Here is a 16291-nt window from a genome sequence, read left to right as displayed (position 1 = left end):
GAGGCCCTGACTTTGAGCTCCAGTACTATAAAATAATCTTAGAAGCTTTTTTTTTGTTTGTTTGTTTTTGTTTTTTACGAGACAGGGTTTCTCTGTATTGTTTTGGAGGCTGTCAGTCCAGCCTGGCCTCGAACTCACAGAGATCTGACTGCCTCTGCCTCCCGAGTGCTGGGATTAAAGGTGTACGCCACCACCGCCCGGCTTAATCTTAGAAGCTTTAAAGAGAGAGGGTTGATGATGTAGTTTAGTTGGTAAAATGCTTGCTTAGTGCACATAAAACCCAGAATTTTATTGCTAGTGACCACCACCCAAAACAGAGCTTTCCTGGGCTCGGTGAGAGCACTTTTGGTGTATCTGGGAGTGTGGCAGCCGTGGTGCATTTGTGAGGTTCCTTCGGGAAGAGGGAACTCGGTCTCACTGAGGTCATCCGGGCGCCTGCCCCATGTTCACCAGTGTCCACCGCCTGTTACCGGCGCCTGCGCATTCCTGTGCAGTCCTGCATACAGTGCCCACAGCTCGGGAGGGAGGCGACCCAGCCCAGCCCCACCTTGAGAGCGCTGGTGCCTGTCAGGCAGTGGGCAGGACTTCCTGGTCCGTGTGTGCAGGCTGAGCAGGGTTGGAGGCTGGAGGGTGAACCGGACAGTTGGAACGCTCACTGACCGGTAGGCAAGCAGGGGTGGAGGCTGGAGGGTGAACCGGACAGTTGGAACGCTCACTGACCGGTAGGCAGTGTCCTTGGCCTTTGCCCTTCTCGTTCCCTTTTCCTGTGTTGAGACAGGCTCTCACTGTGTAACCCAGCGTGGCCTCGTAGCAATCTCTCTGCCTCTCTGAGTGCTGAGAGTAAAGGCCTTTGCCACTACGTCCGGCCTCCACCTTGTGTGTCTTAACTGCTGCCAGCTCACACACGATTTCATTTCATAAAAAGCCTGTTAGAGTTAGGATCCTGTCTTATGTAGCAGAAACAACAGGCGCGACTCTGAGCTGTAGCCGCTTTCTGATCCTGTTGGCCACACTCCTTAGTGCCGTGGCGGTGATGACTTCATATCTGTTTTTTCTAACACTAGAGCCCTAATATGAAGGAAGGATTAAGACAGAATGAATTGGGACCATATTTCAGTTGTTAAAGTGCTTCCCTCAAAAGTGTGAGGCCTGGTGTTTGAACTCTAGAACCCATGGTAAAGAAAAGTAGACATGGTGGTGTGTGCCTTGTAATCTCAGCAGCGGGGAGGTGCAAACAGGAGGGTCCCCGGAGCTTGCTGGCCGGCCAGCCCAGGCTACATGGAAGTCTTCAGGGTCATTGGTAAGAGACCAAGTCTGTCTCAGACACAGGTCGGCACCTCCGAGGAGCTGCCAATGCGTACGTGCACACTTAGATGTAAAAGGGGAGGTCTATCCAGGGGCAGAGCAGCTCGGGCTACTCAGAGGCCCTGTGCCAGATTCTGCAGAGGTCACCTACGGGGTCTATTGCCATCTGTCTGCTAGCTTGCTGTCAGTTGTGAATATTTTTGTTTAAAGCTGCTTGGATGTAGTTTCAGATAGAGATTAGAAAATCCATTTAACCCCCTCCCTTCCCATACAGCCACGCCCCCACCCCCTCAGGCTACCCTGGAGCTCCATCTCCCCCAGCCTCAGCCTCCGAGTTCTGGGGTCACAGGCTCACGCCCATGGCTGACTCTTCTTTGTGTTTTAGTTGCAGTTTTGGAACTTTACACTTGGGTTTCGTTGTGTTATGACTTCAGACTGAATCTCCTGACTTGCTCTCATTTTCTACAGCTGAGGCCTTGGGGAGCACTGAAGCCAAGGCTGTTCCATACCAAAAGTTTGAGGCCCATCCCAACGACCTCTATGTGGAAGGACTTCCAGAAAACATTCCTTTCCGAAGCCCCTCGTGGTATGGAATCCCAAGACTGGAAAAAATCATCCAAGTGGGCAATCGAATTAAATTTGTGATCAAAAGGTAAGATGATTATCTATATAGAACAGATTTTAAAAAAAAAGGATTTTGCCAGGCAGTGGTGGTGCACACCTTTAATCCCAGCACTCGGGAGGCAGAGGCAGGTGGATCTCTGTGAGTTCAAGACCAACCTGGTCTATAGAGGGAGTGCCAGGACAGGCTCCAAAGCTACACAGAGAAACCCTGTCTCGGCAAACAAAACAAAAAATTTTTTTCTTCCATGACATTTGAAGATAGGTCTTTTCCCTGAGTGGTCCTTCCTATATATATTGTAAATATTTCATTTACATGAGCTGATTGAGCGAGTGTCTCTCTCCTACAGTACTGAGTTGTGCTGAATGGGGCCCAGAAACAGCTGTCTGTGATCTTGGTACTAAAAAGTAATTGACTGTGTACAGCTGTGTGGGAGTCTGGACACGGGTCCTGAATGCTCTGACCACTAATGTCACCAATACTTTCCCAGGCCAGAACTGCTGACTCACAGTACAGCTGAAGTCACCCAGCCACGGACAAACACACCAGGTATGGTTGCCCAGAACCCGTTCCTCCGTCCATCTACCCTTCTTTCCCTCTTCCCTTCCTCCCCATTTTCGGGTTTTCGAGACAGGGTTTGTTTATGTAGACCAGGCTGGCCTTGAACTCACAGAGATCCACCTGGCTCCTTCCTTTTATTTAAATAATTAAATTTTTTTTACATTTTTTTCTTATTAGTGGGAACTGACTCCAATGCCTCATGTATTTGGCAAGGGTTATACCACTGAATGATGTCCCTAACGCTCTTTTTTCGTTTTCCTCTAAGTTGCACAGACTAGCCTAGAACTTGATTTGTAGCTCAGGCTGGCATTGAACCTGATGCTGAGGTAGCAGAAGCCAAACATGCCTGAGCGGTTCTCGAACACTTTACCCCTCCCTCCAGCTCCAGCTCTTACATTTCCATACTTGTCTTCTCTGGTGTTTCCTGTACCTTAAAGGGAGTGATACAGGTGTCTGCTTGTCTGCAGACCATGGCAACACTGTACCCTGGCAGCTTGACCAAAGTAATCTCTTTTGAAAAGAAGTTTTTTGTGCTGGATGGTGGTGGCACTTGCCTTTAATCCCGTCACTCAGGAGGCAGAGACAGAATGAGTTCAAGGCTAGCCTGGTCTACAGAGTAGTTGCAGGACAACCAGGCCTATACAGAGAAACCCTGTCTCAAAAAACAAATTCTATAGCTGATGTTTTATGTTTAGGCGATTGCAGGACTTTCTCACCCAATCGAGATGTGTATACTCCACCCGGAACTTCACAGCCTTGCCGGTCCTCTTCGTCCTGTGTGACAGGCTACCCCATTAGGCGTGCTCAGTGTGCTTAGCTTTTTGTTTGAGACAGGGACTCTTTATAGGCTACACTGGCTTCAGACATTTAGCAGTCCTGCTTCCTCGTTCTGAGTGCTGCTGTGAGGCCCTCAAGAGTTGAGGATTTTGTAATGGGAACTAGCCACACTAGCTATTAGCCAGAGTTCAGTGTGCGATCTCCTGGCACCCTGCGCGGCAGCCATGTCCCACCGGGCGGAGGAGTGCACAGCGGTAGTCACGGGCAAGAAGGCGTCTCTTGTCCTTAGTCTGTGTGATTGGGGTCAGTGCCATACACAGCGTGATCAGTTACGTTTGACTTTGCTTCTTCCCAGTCAAAGAAGATTGGAATGTCAGAATCACCAAGCTGCGCAAGCAAGTGGAAGAGATCTTTAATCTGAAATTCGGTGAGTGAGATGTGGGCTTATGTCTTGCTTACAGATGGTGGCCGTGTTCCAAATGGATTTTAGGAGTCCAAAATGTAATGAAGAAGGTGCCAGAAAGCAGACCTTCCCTAACTTACTTTTGCTAGTCAGCTCACTCCTTAAACCCATCTTTTCCTGGGTCTCCACTTCTGTTTTTTCCTGTGTCACAGTGAGAGGGAGGGGCTGGGGGGTCCCCTAAGGGTCACTGTGCTTCTCACCTGGAGAACACGTGGGCTGCATTGTTTGCTTAAGCTAATTGACAATGTCCTGGGCTGCTGTGTTAAGGAGGTTCCCTGGGCTCAGTGGGAGTTTCCAGTGGGTTCTCCAGTCAGTTGGGGAGAAGAAAGGATGCCAGGAAATGCCAGCATTGCCTGCTGCGTGTCGAGGTAACATCTACTCTCTGTGGGTCTTTTGCTCTGTTTCTGGAGGCCTAAGCTTGGGCCTGGCCTGCAGGCCAGATTTCCTGGAAGCATCGGGCCTACAGGATAGCACAGATATGTCATCAGCCCCAGTGGCCTTAGTCACTTCTGCCTTCAACACAGAGACCGTTGGATTCATAACCTGGCTGTTTTTGCATTGAAAATGTTTAAGTGTCTCTTTGTTGGCCAGGCTGTGATGGCACATGGCTCTAATCCCAGCACTCAGGAGGCAGAGTCAGGCGGATCTCTGTGAGTTCAAGGCCAGCCTGGTCTACAGAGAGAGAGTTCTAGGACAGCCAGAGCCACACAGATAAGCCCTGCCCCCCCCCCCCCCAGAAAGGTACTATTTGTAAACTGGGAAGAAGACCTGGATAAGAGCTCTCATAGGACAGCTCACAACCTGCTGTAATCCCAGTTCTAGGGGAGCTGACCCCTGGCCTGCTCAGGGCCAGGCACACATGTGATGCACAGACACACATGTAAAGTAAAACCTGTTTTTTTAAGAAGAAAGTAGTTTTTAAAGTGCTATTTGTTTTCTGGGTATGGTAGCTCCTGCTGTAGTCCTGGCTTTTGAGAAGCTGAGGCAGGAGGATAAATATTAGTTTGAGGCCAGCCTGGGCTTATATACCAAGAACCTGTCCTAAGAAAACAAAACAAAAATACTGATGTTAGAAACAATGACCGGCTAGGCAGTGGTGGTGCACGCCTTTAATCCCAGCACTCAGGAGACACAGGTAGGCAGATCTCTGTGAGTTTGAGGCCAGCCTGGTTTATAGAGTGAGCTTCAGGACAACCAGGGCTACACAGCGAAACCCTGTCTGGAAAAAACAAAAATAACAAACAAAAAAGGTGTAGTTTAACTCATTTTTTTAAATTCCAGATTTTTTGTTTTTCGAGACAGGGTTTCTCTGTGGCTTTGGAGGCTGTCCTGGAACTAGCTTTTGTAGACCATGCTGGCCTCGAACTCACAGAGATCTGCCTGCCTCTGCCTCCCGAGTGCTGGGATTAAAGGTGGGCGCCACCAACGCCCGGCAAATTCCAGATTTTTAAAAATATTATCTTACATGAATGGGTGTTTGATTTACATGTATACACATGTGCATGATGCCTGTAGGGGTCAGAAGAAGGTATCAGATGCTTGGAACTGGAGTCCCGGATGGTTGTGAGCTACCATGTGTGTGCTGGTAACCAAATCCCAGGTCCTACAAGAGCAACAGGTGCTCTTAACTTATCTTCCAGTGCTGGCTTTTCCTTATTATTTACTTCCATGTCATCGTCCTAAGCTAGGACTTAATAGTGTCTGTGTGGCTGGAATGCCTGCCCGGAAGTTAGCAGGGCCTGGTCGGTTACAGACACAGACAGAAGAGTCGCTGTCTGAACTTGTATGCTCATGAGTTGGCTTCTCTCTGTCTTTCAGCCCAAGCTCTGGGCCTCACAGAGGCAGTGAAGGTGCCCTACCCCGTATTCGAATCGAATCCGGAGTTTCTGTATGTGGAAGGACTGCCTGAAGGGATCCCCTTCCGAAGCCCCACCTGGTTTGGGATCCCACGACTTGAAAGGATTGTCCGTGGGAGCAATAAGATCAAGTTTGTTGTTAAAAAGTAAGCTGCACCCCCACCCCCAGCCATTTGCTGTGACCCCCGCCTTGCTGTACCTCTCCCTGCAAGTCCTTCATTCCTGGCCTTCTACGTTGAAGAGAGCAGAGTGACTCCTCCCACTGCCCTGCAGAGAGTGGCTGCCTCCCTTATTCCTGTCACATGCTGGTTCAGAACACCAAATTAATCCAACTACAAAAGTCCCATAGTCTTTTACAGCCCCAACACTATTTAAAACTCTTAAGTTCAAAGTCTCTTAACTGTAACCTCCTCTAAAATCAAAGGGCAGATCACATACTTCCAACATAAGATGGCACAGAGCATACATTGCCATTCTAAAAGGGATCATAGTGAGGAATTATGGACCAAAACAAGACCAAAAACCATACTCAACTCTGCATCTCCATGTCTGACGTCAAAGTGCTTTCCAGATTTCCAAGTCCTTTCAGCTCGTTAATTGCAGCATACTTCTTCCCTGGGCCTGGCTTCACTCCGTTAGCAGTGTTCCTTGGCAGGCAACCCATCGCTCTGACCTCTCCACACACCTGGCCTCGGCAGCTTTCCTTAGCCATGGAGGGTGATTCCAAAACCCTTCTTTTATTGCTGACTCTAAAGCCAGAATCTCGTGGCTGAAGCTGCCAAGTTCCTCTCCTTGATGGATGGGAGGAACTCCTCCAGTTACATTTTCATCCACTTCTGTTTATGGTTTCCTTTGCTGCTGAAGCTTTTCTTTAATTCCTTTTCACAAGTTGGAAGCTTAGCTGGGTGGAGTCTTGCCCTGAAGTCACCCCTCCCTTTATTCCACTGAGCATCAGACTTTTCTTTAAACTTTTCATCTTGAGCACTGGACTTAGCTCCTGGTACCCCTTTTCTCGTCAAACTGTACATTTTGTGTTTCTCTTTGTCCAGCCTTTCATTCTAGATCTACCTAAGAGTGAATACTAAGAACCACATGACTCGGACAATAATATTAGGATGTCTGGAAATCCCTGCCATTACCATTCACCCGAAACTCTTCAATTTAACCTCAGGCAGATTTTTTAGGACAGGACAAGAAGCAGCCACATTCTTTGCCATAATATCCCAAGAACAATCTCTAGGCCAATTATTGCTACTCTGCCCCTCTGAGACCACTTGAGCTGGACCCCCTCAGTTCAACCTGCTCTCAGTACTGTCTCCCATGCTCCTGCTAGTATGGCCCATTAAGCCTTGCTCAAAGTGCTCAACCCCTCTTTAGTCCAGCATTCACAATCCGCCAACAGACGGTCACATCAACACCACTCCCTGGTACCAGCTTCTGTCTTAGTTACTGTTCTGTTGCTATGAATGATACCATGATCAAGCAGTCGCTATAACAGGAAGCATTTAATTGGGGCTGGCTTACAGCTTCAGAGAGTTATTCCATTATTATCATCGGCCAGGACAGCATGGCGGCCCCAAGCGTGGCAGGCATGGAGAAGTAGCTGAGAGCCACATCCTGATCCTACAGCAGGATGGGGGAGGAGAGACAAGACAGAGAGTGCGCACGCCTGGTGTGAGCTTTGAAACTCACTGCCACCCTCCAGAGACGCTTTCATCAGCAGGGCCATACCTACTCCAACAAAGCCGTATCTCTTAATGCTTCTCAATTAGGCCAGTGCTTGGTGACCAGCATTCAAATGCACGAGCCTTTGGGGTCACTCTTACTCACACAGCCAGTGTTAGCAGTACTGGCTTCTCTTCCTCCTGAGCTTTCAGTACCCACATGGTAGCTCACAACTGTCTATCTCTCCAGTCCAGGGGATCCAATACCCTCTTCTGATTTCCATGGACACTAGACATGCATGTGTACAGACCGACATGCAGAAAAAACACCAATATATACTTTTTTTTTTTAAGAAACCATTCTGGCAGCCGGGCGTTGGTGGCGCACGCCTTTAATCCCAGCACTCGGGAGGCAGAGGCAGGCGAATCTCTGTGAGTTCGAGGCCAGCCTGGTCTACAGAGTGAGTTCCAGGACAGCCTCCAAAACAATGCAGAGAAACCCTGTCTCAAAAACCAAAAAAAAAAAAAAAAAAAAAAGAAACCGTTCTGGCTGTCTGCGCTGTGTGTAGAGTGACACACTGTATGTTCTTTCTAGGCCTGAGCTAGTTGTGTCCTACTTGCCTCCTGGGATGGCTAGCAAAATCAACACTAAAGGTAAGAGGCCGCGCCACGGGGCGTGTGCACTCCACGTTCTTTGCTGTTCCGGTGTCACCTGGGTCGTATTCCACTGTCACCATGGGCCTTCAGTGTATTCCTTTGCTTTTAAGCTATTTTACTCAGCGGATTTCTTCTTCTTTCTTCTGTTCTTGGCATCCCCCTCCATCCGTGTCTCCACAGCCTGTCGGCATCATGTGGAGGGTTGCACTACCGTTTAATGCATCAGGTTTCTTTGAAAAGAGCCAAACTGTGTGACTGTATTTAATGCTCTGCTTTTACACAGCACCCTCTGTGCTTTCTCATGCAGCCTGCAAAGGTAATCTTACACTTTGCCTTACAGCATTGCAGTCCCCAAAACGACCACGAAGCCCTGGGAGCAACTCCAAGGTTCCTGAGATTGAGGTCACGGTAGAAGGTGAGCTGTTCCACATTTTTCTCTGGACGCCTTACAGTTGTGTGAACTCAGAACTTCTCTGCCTGTGAAGTTTGTCTGAAAAGCGCTTGATGCTAAATTTATGAATTGTTTCTTTTTAATCATTTTTTCAAGACAGGATTTCTCTGTGTAACAGCCCTGGCTGTCCTGGAACTCGCTCTGTAGACCAGGCTGGCCTCAAACTCTCTGAGATCCACCTGTCTCTGCCCCCCCCCGAGTGCTAGGATTAAAGACTTGAGCCACCACCAGTCAGTGAATATTTTGTTTTTTAATGCATGAGACTCTGTGTGTGTGTGTGTGTGTGTGTGTGTGTGTGTGTGTGTGTGTGTGTACGTGCATGTGTGTATAGGTCATTCTTATAGGCCATCTCAGGTGTCACCCTCAGGAACACTGTTCACGGGCTTTGAGATAGGTCCCATTTTTGGACCTTGACCTAGCCGGGTAGTCTACTCTGGCTGCCTTTGAGCCATGTAGCTAGGGATCAAACTGGGGTCCTCAGGCATGGGAGTCACACACTTTGACTCAGCTACCTCCCTGGCATGATTTATGACTGTTTGTAACCTTCTGTCCTGTGGGGCTGCTTGAGGGGAACCCCTTGAATTGTTTTTCCATAATTATAAACTCAGGCAGACCTAACCCAGAGATATGTTTCTTAACTTTTTCCTCTTGGTTTTTCCTACTTTTGATGAAATGCATTTGTAGGTGGTTTGAATATCAGTGTGTTTGTTCAGAGCAGGTCTGTGTCTTTACATATCTTCTCTTCTAGCCTCTGGTCTAGGGCTGTCAACTTTGGAAGTTCATTGTCTAAAATGCGTGACACAGTAACAGGCAGTCCTGAAACCCGAAACTGCTGGGTACATTGTTTCCATGGATGCAGAAGGAAGGAACTGCCCAGGGGCGCCTGTCCTTTGTCCCCCACTCTGTAATCTGTCAGTCCTCCCCACGTGGCTGTCTTGCACACGTGCACAGAGCCCATTTCTCAAAGAAAGGGTGAAAACTGATCATGCTAAGTGGTTAGTAAATAGTGCACCCTGGGTACCAGAGTAAACACCCCTGGGGAGCAGTGGCCCATGGGGAAAACAGTCTTCCTTGCTGTTTCTAGAGAAGACCTGAGGAGGGTGACTTGTCCTCAGGGCTCTCCCTTCCTTGTAATCTCTTGTAAAGTGCGGGTGATGTCCCTTTTAGTCAAAAGACTTCACCGGGAAGCCAAATCAAACCCGGGCTGAGCCCAGGTGACCTGAGGGATGAATGGACGCCGTGTCAGCCCGAGCTTTCCTCCTAAGGTTCTGGTTCACAGAGGCGATGACGCTGCCTTTGTTCTCGTTGGGGCAGGGACACAGGAGGCGTGGAAAGAGTGCTGTAGCCTGGCTGTATGTTTTGTTTTGTTTGTGCTGGCTCTCAGGTGCCTTTTGACATCCGTTGCCAGGACCCTGTAGGGAAAGCTGAGTTGCTGAGTTCAGGTTCAGGGCGGGTAGGGTATGTGTGAGTGCGTGTTACATTTTCTGGTACAAGCTAACGAGCAGTGAGCACCCACTGTGACTCGCTTTTGAATCTTCTCTAGGCCCCAACAACAACAGTCCTCAAACCTCCACTGTTCGAACTCCTACCCAGACCAACGGTTCAAATGTTCCCTTCAAGCCTCGAGGGAGAGAGTTTTCCTTTGGTAAATATGTCTTTTATTTTTCTTGATTTCAGCATTTCACATAAAAAGAATTAGGGTGCCGTGTCAGCAGGACAGTGGCTTTCCTAGGGTGAGTCAGTGGGTACCAGATCCTAACATGCAGCAAGAGCCGGGCTGTCTGCTGCGGTGCCAGTCTTCCTCTGCGCTCTGTGCAGATGTACCCCGAGCCAGAGCTGGCATGTGGCAGCCACTGTAACAGGCCGGGAGAGGCCCGTTTGTTCTTCATTTCAGCATAGGTCGGCGTGTTGCTAACCCACTCTAACAATTCAGTTATGAGATTGGAGGGACAGGCAAGGCAGCTGCGTTAGAAACCTGTGCGTTTCTTATATGAATCGTGTATGTATACACGATGTCGAAGGGGTAAAACTGTCTGTGGACACAGACGCCCTAGTGGGCCAGGAGAGAGGAAGGAGGGTAGAGGGGAAGGGAGCGTGCGCAGCACACAGATGTACTCTAAAATGTCCTCGTCACATAACGACACGTGTTCATGAGGGGACGACGTGCTGTGTGCCCCCCTGTGCTCTGTAGAGCTGCAGAGAAGAGATGAGGTGAAGCCAGGTTGCTGGTGTACTCCTTTTTTAGTCCCCGCACGCAGCAGGTAGAGAGAGTGAAACTAATGAGAAAAATCCCTGCCCTCCCTCGGGGACCCTTGCTGACGGGGGCTGCTGCTTTCTACTCACAGAGGCCTGGAACGCCAAGATCACAGACCTGAAGCAGAAAGTGGAAAACCTTTTCAATGAAAAATGCGGTAGGTTTGTTCGGAAGCATTGAATATGAGGTAGTTCTCCAACAGAATTGGTCTAATTTGATATTTATGTTTTTGGAAATGTGTGGATTTCAGCTTTCCATTTCTACCCATTTTACTGACTATCAAGAACTCAAGAATGTTTTGCAAAATTAGAATGAATATGATTTGTCATATAAGTAAGGATTCGTAGCTGCGGCAGACTGTTGCAAATGACAGTCGTGCTCCCGATTGAGAGTGTCGTGTGTTGCAGGGGAAGCTCTTGGCCTTAAGCAGGCTGTGAAAGTGCCATTTGCCTTGTTCGAGTCCTTCCCGGAAGACTTCTATGTAGAAGGCTTACCCGAGGGGGTGCCCTTCCGACGGCCGTCCACGTTTGGCATTCCAAGGCTGGAGAAGATCCTCCGGAACAAGGCCAAGATCAAGTTCATCATTAAAAAGTGAGGCTGGCTTCACGGAGCAGCGCTCTGGGTTGCAGTAGCTCTTCAGAGGGCTGTGCTCTTACAGGGATGGAGAGACAGCCGGTGGTTAAGAGTGCTCGCTGCACAGCTTTCGGTACCTGAGTTCAGATGCCCAGCTCCCTCATAGCAGGCTGGGAGCCTGTGACCACAGTGCTGGGGATGGGCAGAGGCAGGAGGATCGTTGGGGCTGCTGCCTGGAGTGGGAACGTGCGCTGTGGGTTCCGGGAGAGATCCCCTGCGAGAGAGAGAGAGAGAGTAGCAGGGGACACCCGAAGCCCTCCTGGCCTCTGCACGCACAGGCTTGTGTGCCAGCCCACATGTATGTGCGCGTGCAGCACGGCCTTTTGTTTGTTTGGAGGCAGGACGTTACTTGCACGCACACTCTTCATGCATGTACTCCAGCTGCGGGCATCTGCTCTTGGGTCTCATACCGATTCGTACTATGTGCTCTGCCCTTGGAAAGAAGATGGCAGTGACGTTGGGGTGGCCAGAGAGGGTCCAACAGCAGTAGAGGCTGCTGTAGTGGTCCTCTGGGTGAGGCTGCTGTAGTGGTCCTCTGGGTGAGGCTGCTGTAGTGGTCCTCTGGGTGAGGCTGCTGTAGTGGTCCTCTGGGTGAGGCTGCTGTAGTGGTCCTCTGGGTGAGGCTGCTGTAGTGGTCCTCTGGGTGAGGCTGCTGTAGTGGTCCGCTTGTGTGGCCCCTGTCTGCCGAGCTGCAGGCTCCAGTCACCGCGTCTTGACTGTGTGCTTTGCTCTGGGTTAACCAGCCTGTGCCTTTCCTCTTGCTTGTAGACCTGAGATGTTCGAGACGGCCATCAAAGAGAGCACCTCTTCCAAAAGCCCTCCGAGTGAGTGTCCTTTGTGAACAGTACTGTGACAGCTTGGCTCCCGTGCAGTCATCAGTTCTAGAGCAGCAAACACTGCAGTGTTGCTCCGCAGAAAGTCTGCCGCAGCAAACACTGCAGTGTTGCTCCGCAGAAAGTCTGCCATCTTTCGTGTCTTACTGGAATACAGTCAGCATACAAGTACCTGCCCCACGGGGCCAGGCGGGGGCCAGCTCGGGGCTGACAAAGCATGCGGCTTTGGGTTATTAGAAAAAAAATTGACTATGTATGTTTTGTCTAAACCCTAATCTTTAGTTTTTTTGCTTTCAGGAAAGATAAACTCATCACCCAGCATTAATACTACTGCATCAGGTGTGGAAGACCTTAACATCATTCAGGTGACAATTCCAGGTATGGTCTCTGCCTGCCTCGTGCAGTCTTTTAGACACCCATGCATATAAAAGAAATCGTGTTAAATATCTCTTTAGCCAGGCGGTGCTGACACACAAAATAAGACTCCTTTAACAAACAGACTGTCTGAAACAGCAAGGATGTTTAGCATTTTAAGTCGGTTTTAGAACATTTTTATGTTTCCTTTTTTAAATTTCACAGTTATGTATTTTTGTCTTGGTGATGTCATAATGTGGAAGTTCCCCCCCCTTTTTTTTTCTTAAAGGACAGAGTTTCTGTATTAGCCCTGGCTGTCCTAGAACTTGCTGTGTAGACTAGGCTGGCCTCGGAGATCACTTGCCTCTGCCTCCCGAGTGCTGGGACCAAAGGTGTGCGCCGCCACCACCCTAGAGTCTCACTATGTAATTCTGGTGGCTTGGAACTGCCTCTGTTTCCTGAGTGCTGGGGTTAAAGGTGTGCGTTACCATGCCCTTTCTAGAAAAGGACGTGAGTCAGATGCAAGTGCTGTCACTCTGAGCTTTCCTCTTGTCTTCTAGATGATGACAATGAACGGCTGTCCAAAGTTGAAAAGGCGAGGCAGCTGCGTGAGCAGGTCAATGACCTCTTCAGTCGGAAGTTTGGTAAGCTTGTAGCAATGGCGGAGGCGCTGCTCCATACAAGCCTTTGAGTGGATTCCCATCAGGTAGTTGTGAAGTGGTGAGAGTTCTGTTCGGGAGCTCTGTGTGTGCTAAGAAAACAGTAGATGCTTGTTAGACGGCACACTTGACGACCAGGGTCAAAACTTGATAAAGTAGCATAGCTGCTGGGCTTTGTGACTGTTTTGAAGATGACAGTCACACTGGTCCCTGTGCTGTTTGTCTCGCTGCAGGTGAAGCTATTGGGATGGGCTTCCCTGTGAAGGTCCCCTACAGGAAGATCACCATCAACCCCGGCTGTGTGGTGGTGGACGGCATGCCCCCAGGGGTGTCCTTCAAGGCCCCCAGTTACCTGGAGATCAGCTCCATGAGAAGGATCTTAGATTCTGCTGAGTTTATCAAGTTCACTGTCATTAGGTGAGACCTCCCTGCTTAGTCAGAATGCCACCAGGCTGTCATTCCCCAGAGTGCTGTTGTGTGGAGGTGACGGGTGTGCAGTTAGATTTCCTGCCTGAGATACCCCACGCCGCTACAGTTTTGTCAGTGCTGGAGTCACCAGGCAGTGTCGTGCCACCCAGCTCAGCTGATGCTGGCTCTCTTGGTGTGTGTCCACTGGACCCTGGGTGGCTTGGCCTCAGATCCGCAGAGGTTCTCTGCCTCCACGTCCTAGGGTTACAGGTGTGGGCGTCTTGAGATAGGACCTTGCAACGCAGCCCAGGCTGAACTTGACCTCTGTCTTCTTGCAGGGATTGTAGATGTGCAGCACGTGTCTTTAGCTTTTTTCTCCAGTGGTTTGGTTTTTTGAGAGACTCTCAGTATGTGTCCCTGACTTGGAACTTTTGTATAGACCAGGCTGGCCTCAAACTCAGGGGTCTGAGTATTGAAGTGCGTCTGCCTTCCAAGTGCTGGGATTAAAGTCGTGTGTGCCACCTCGTCCTAAAGTATCTCTTAGTCCTCACAGAAGAAGTTGGTGTCATAGAGCGTGTAGTTGTGGCCTTCCTGACAGTCTGATGACAGATCTGTCATTCTGTCCTGACTGCTCCTTTGACCCTCCCAGCCAGTCAGCTACCCTACCCCGAGTCCCAATGAGGAGCAGTTTTTTTTCTTTCCACTTTAATGGAACCTTTTTTGGGGGTGAGGGCGTTGGGTTGAACGATGTCTTACCGTGTGACTCTGACTGGCTTAGAACCCATTGTGTAGACCAGGATGACCTCCAACACTCAGATCTGCTTGCCTCTGCCTCCTACAGGCTGGGATGAAAGGTGTGTGTCTGGCCTGGTGTAGCACTTTCTAGTAGTGACCTTCATATATTAGCTATATGTGCTGTATATGTATAGCTATGTTTTGTGTGTTCTGTGACTAGTTAACTGCCGTATGCACTGTACACATTACATGTGACTAGTTATAACTAACTGATGTGTATTGTATGTGATACATACTAATAGCACAACCGGAGTCATTGTTACAAGATGTAATAGTCATTTCATATGCGTCTTAAATGTCTCTTCCATAGGGTTATAAAGTAGGACATAAGTGGCATAAATTAACAAAGTAAGCAAATGTTCTTATAAAATGAAAACATCACATTATACAATTCTTTTTCTCTTTAGACCATTTCCAGGACTTGTGATTAATAACCGTGAGTATTTCATGAAGTTTTGTTTTGCTTGTTTTGTTTCTCGGGATCTGAGAGTGCACGTGGGTGTGGGTGTGGGTGTAGCGCAACCTGCAAAATAACACATTATATCATCCATCCTGTAGTGCGCCGCCTACTTGTGAAATTGGTCGTGTTGCTTGACTTCCCTCATCCTCACTTAGTCAGAAAATGGTAACTCGGGGGAGGTGGGTGGAGACCACTTTTCAGCGGCTCGTTATAAGCAGGACTTCGCTAGCTCCCGCCTGGGTTAATAAAGCTCCATTATGTAGTCAGAGTGCTCAAGTTCAGGAGGCTGTGGGCCCCAAATGTGCTGGGCATGGTGGAGGAAAACCTGCAGTTCCAGTGCTTGGGAGGCGGAAGCAGGAGGATCAGGCTAGAGTTCAACACTGACTCTGGCTGTATGGAGTTCAAGACCAGCCTGAGCCACTGAGACCCTGTCTCCAAAGAGAAAGGGGAGCAGGGCCGCTGGTGACTCTGTCTCCAAAGAGAAAGGGGAGCAGGGCCGCTGGTGACTCTGCTGACAAAGAGAAAGGGGAGCAGGGCCGCTGGTGACTCTGCTGACAAAGAGAAAGGGGAGCAGGGCCGCTGGTGACTCTGCTGACAAAGAGAAAGGGGAGCAGGGCCGCTGGTGACTCTGCTGACAAAGCTTGCTGCGTGGCCTGGCGACCACTTCCACCCCCGGGACCCACAGAGGTAGAGAGAGAGAACCAACTCCACAAGCTGTCCTCTGGCCTTCACACGCGTGTCATTTCATGCATATTCACACAGACTTCATACACACACAATTTTAGAAGTCCATGGTAATTTTTTGTTGTTGAATCTCCCTTGCAAATTTTAGTTGATCTGTCTTTTTTTAAGACAGGACTCGTGTCACCCTGGCTGACCTGGAAGTTAATACACAGACCAGGTTAGCCTTGAACTCAAAGATTCCTCCACGCCTGCCTCCTGAGTCCCACAGTAAAGGTGTAACCCACCACCACCAGCTCTGATGCCCTCTCTGTGATTTTAATTCCCAAAGAACACTGTTTTTATAACACAGTTTGTAGGTTCCTATGTGTGACACTCAGCTTTATTCTTGTCCTTCTAAAGGACTCTGGTTTGAGTTTATGATTACGTCTATTAGGATCACTAGTTGTCATTTGTTTTTTGTTTTTTTTTTTCTGCTCTTCACTCTTTTGGCTTTTTGGGGGTCCTGCTACCCACCTCCCCAGTAATTCACACACGGAGTCTATTCTTTCTTATGAATGTTCTGCATGAATCTGGCTTGTTTCTAGCCAGCTTTCCTTATCTTACTTATCCCATCTACCTATTGCTTCTGGGCTTTTACCTTTGTCTGTTTCTGTAGACCTTCCTTCCTTCTCCATGGCTTGCTGTATAGCTGGGTTCCTGGCCCCCGATGTCCCCTCTTTGTTCTATTTTGCTCCTCCTTTTCTCCCAGATTTCTCTTCCTATTTATTCTCTCTGCCTGCCAGCCCCGCATATCCTTTCTCCTGCCTTGCTATTGGCCACTCAGCTCTTTAATAGACCATCAGGTGTTTTAGACAG

At 49.1% G+C, this 16291-nt stretch overlaps 1 protein-coding gene across 10 annotated transcripts in view; it reads left to right on the top strand.

Annotated features, from left to right (window-relative positions):
- Window positions 1-16291, top strand: part of Gtf2i (general transcription factor IIi) — a 79357-nt gene that overhangs the window by 59015 nt on the left and 4051 nt on the right. For all 10 annotated transcript variants that reach the window (XM_040731416.1, XM_040731412.1, XM_040731414.1 and 7 more), the window contains 14 exons: window positions 1774-1957; window positions 2418-2476; window positions 3621-3692; window positions 5547-5730; window positions 7844-7902; window positions 8246-8320; window positions 9900-10001; window positions 10702-10767; window positions 11018-11201; window positions 12012-12067; window positions 12374-12454; window positions 12991-13074; window positions 13323-13506; window positions 14700-14728. In XM_040731416.1, the coding sequence (XP_040587350.1) occupies window positions 1774-1957; window positions 2418-2476; window positions 3621-3692; window positions 5547-5730; window positions 7844-7902; window positions 8246-8320; window positions 9900-10001; window positions 10702-10767; window positions 11018-11201; window positions 12012-12067; window positions 12374-12454; window positions 12991-13074; window positions 13323-13506; window positions 14700-14728 (1419 nt within the window). The remainder of the gene's footprint in view (window positions 1-1773; window positions 1958-2417; window positions 2477-3620; window positions 3693-5546; window positions 5731-7843; window positions 7903-8245; window positions 8321-9899; window positions 10002-10701; window positions 10768-11017; window positions 11202-12011; window positions 12068-12373; window positions 12455-12990; window positions 13075-13322; window positions 13507-14699; window positions 14729-16291) is intronic.

The sequence above is a fragment of the Mesocricetus auratus genome, unplaced genomic scaffold (genome assembly GCF_017639785.1).
Source record: "Mesocricetus auratus isolate SY011 unplaced genomic scaffold, BCM_Maur_2.0 Super-Scaffold_100025, whole genome shotgun sequence".
Classification (NCBI taxonomy): domain Eukaryota; kingdom Metazoa; phylum Chordata; class Mammalia; order Rodentia; family Cricetidae; genus Mesocricetus; species Mesocricetus auratus.
This window is presented reverse-complemented; position numbering and strand designations above follow the sequence as displayed.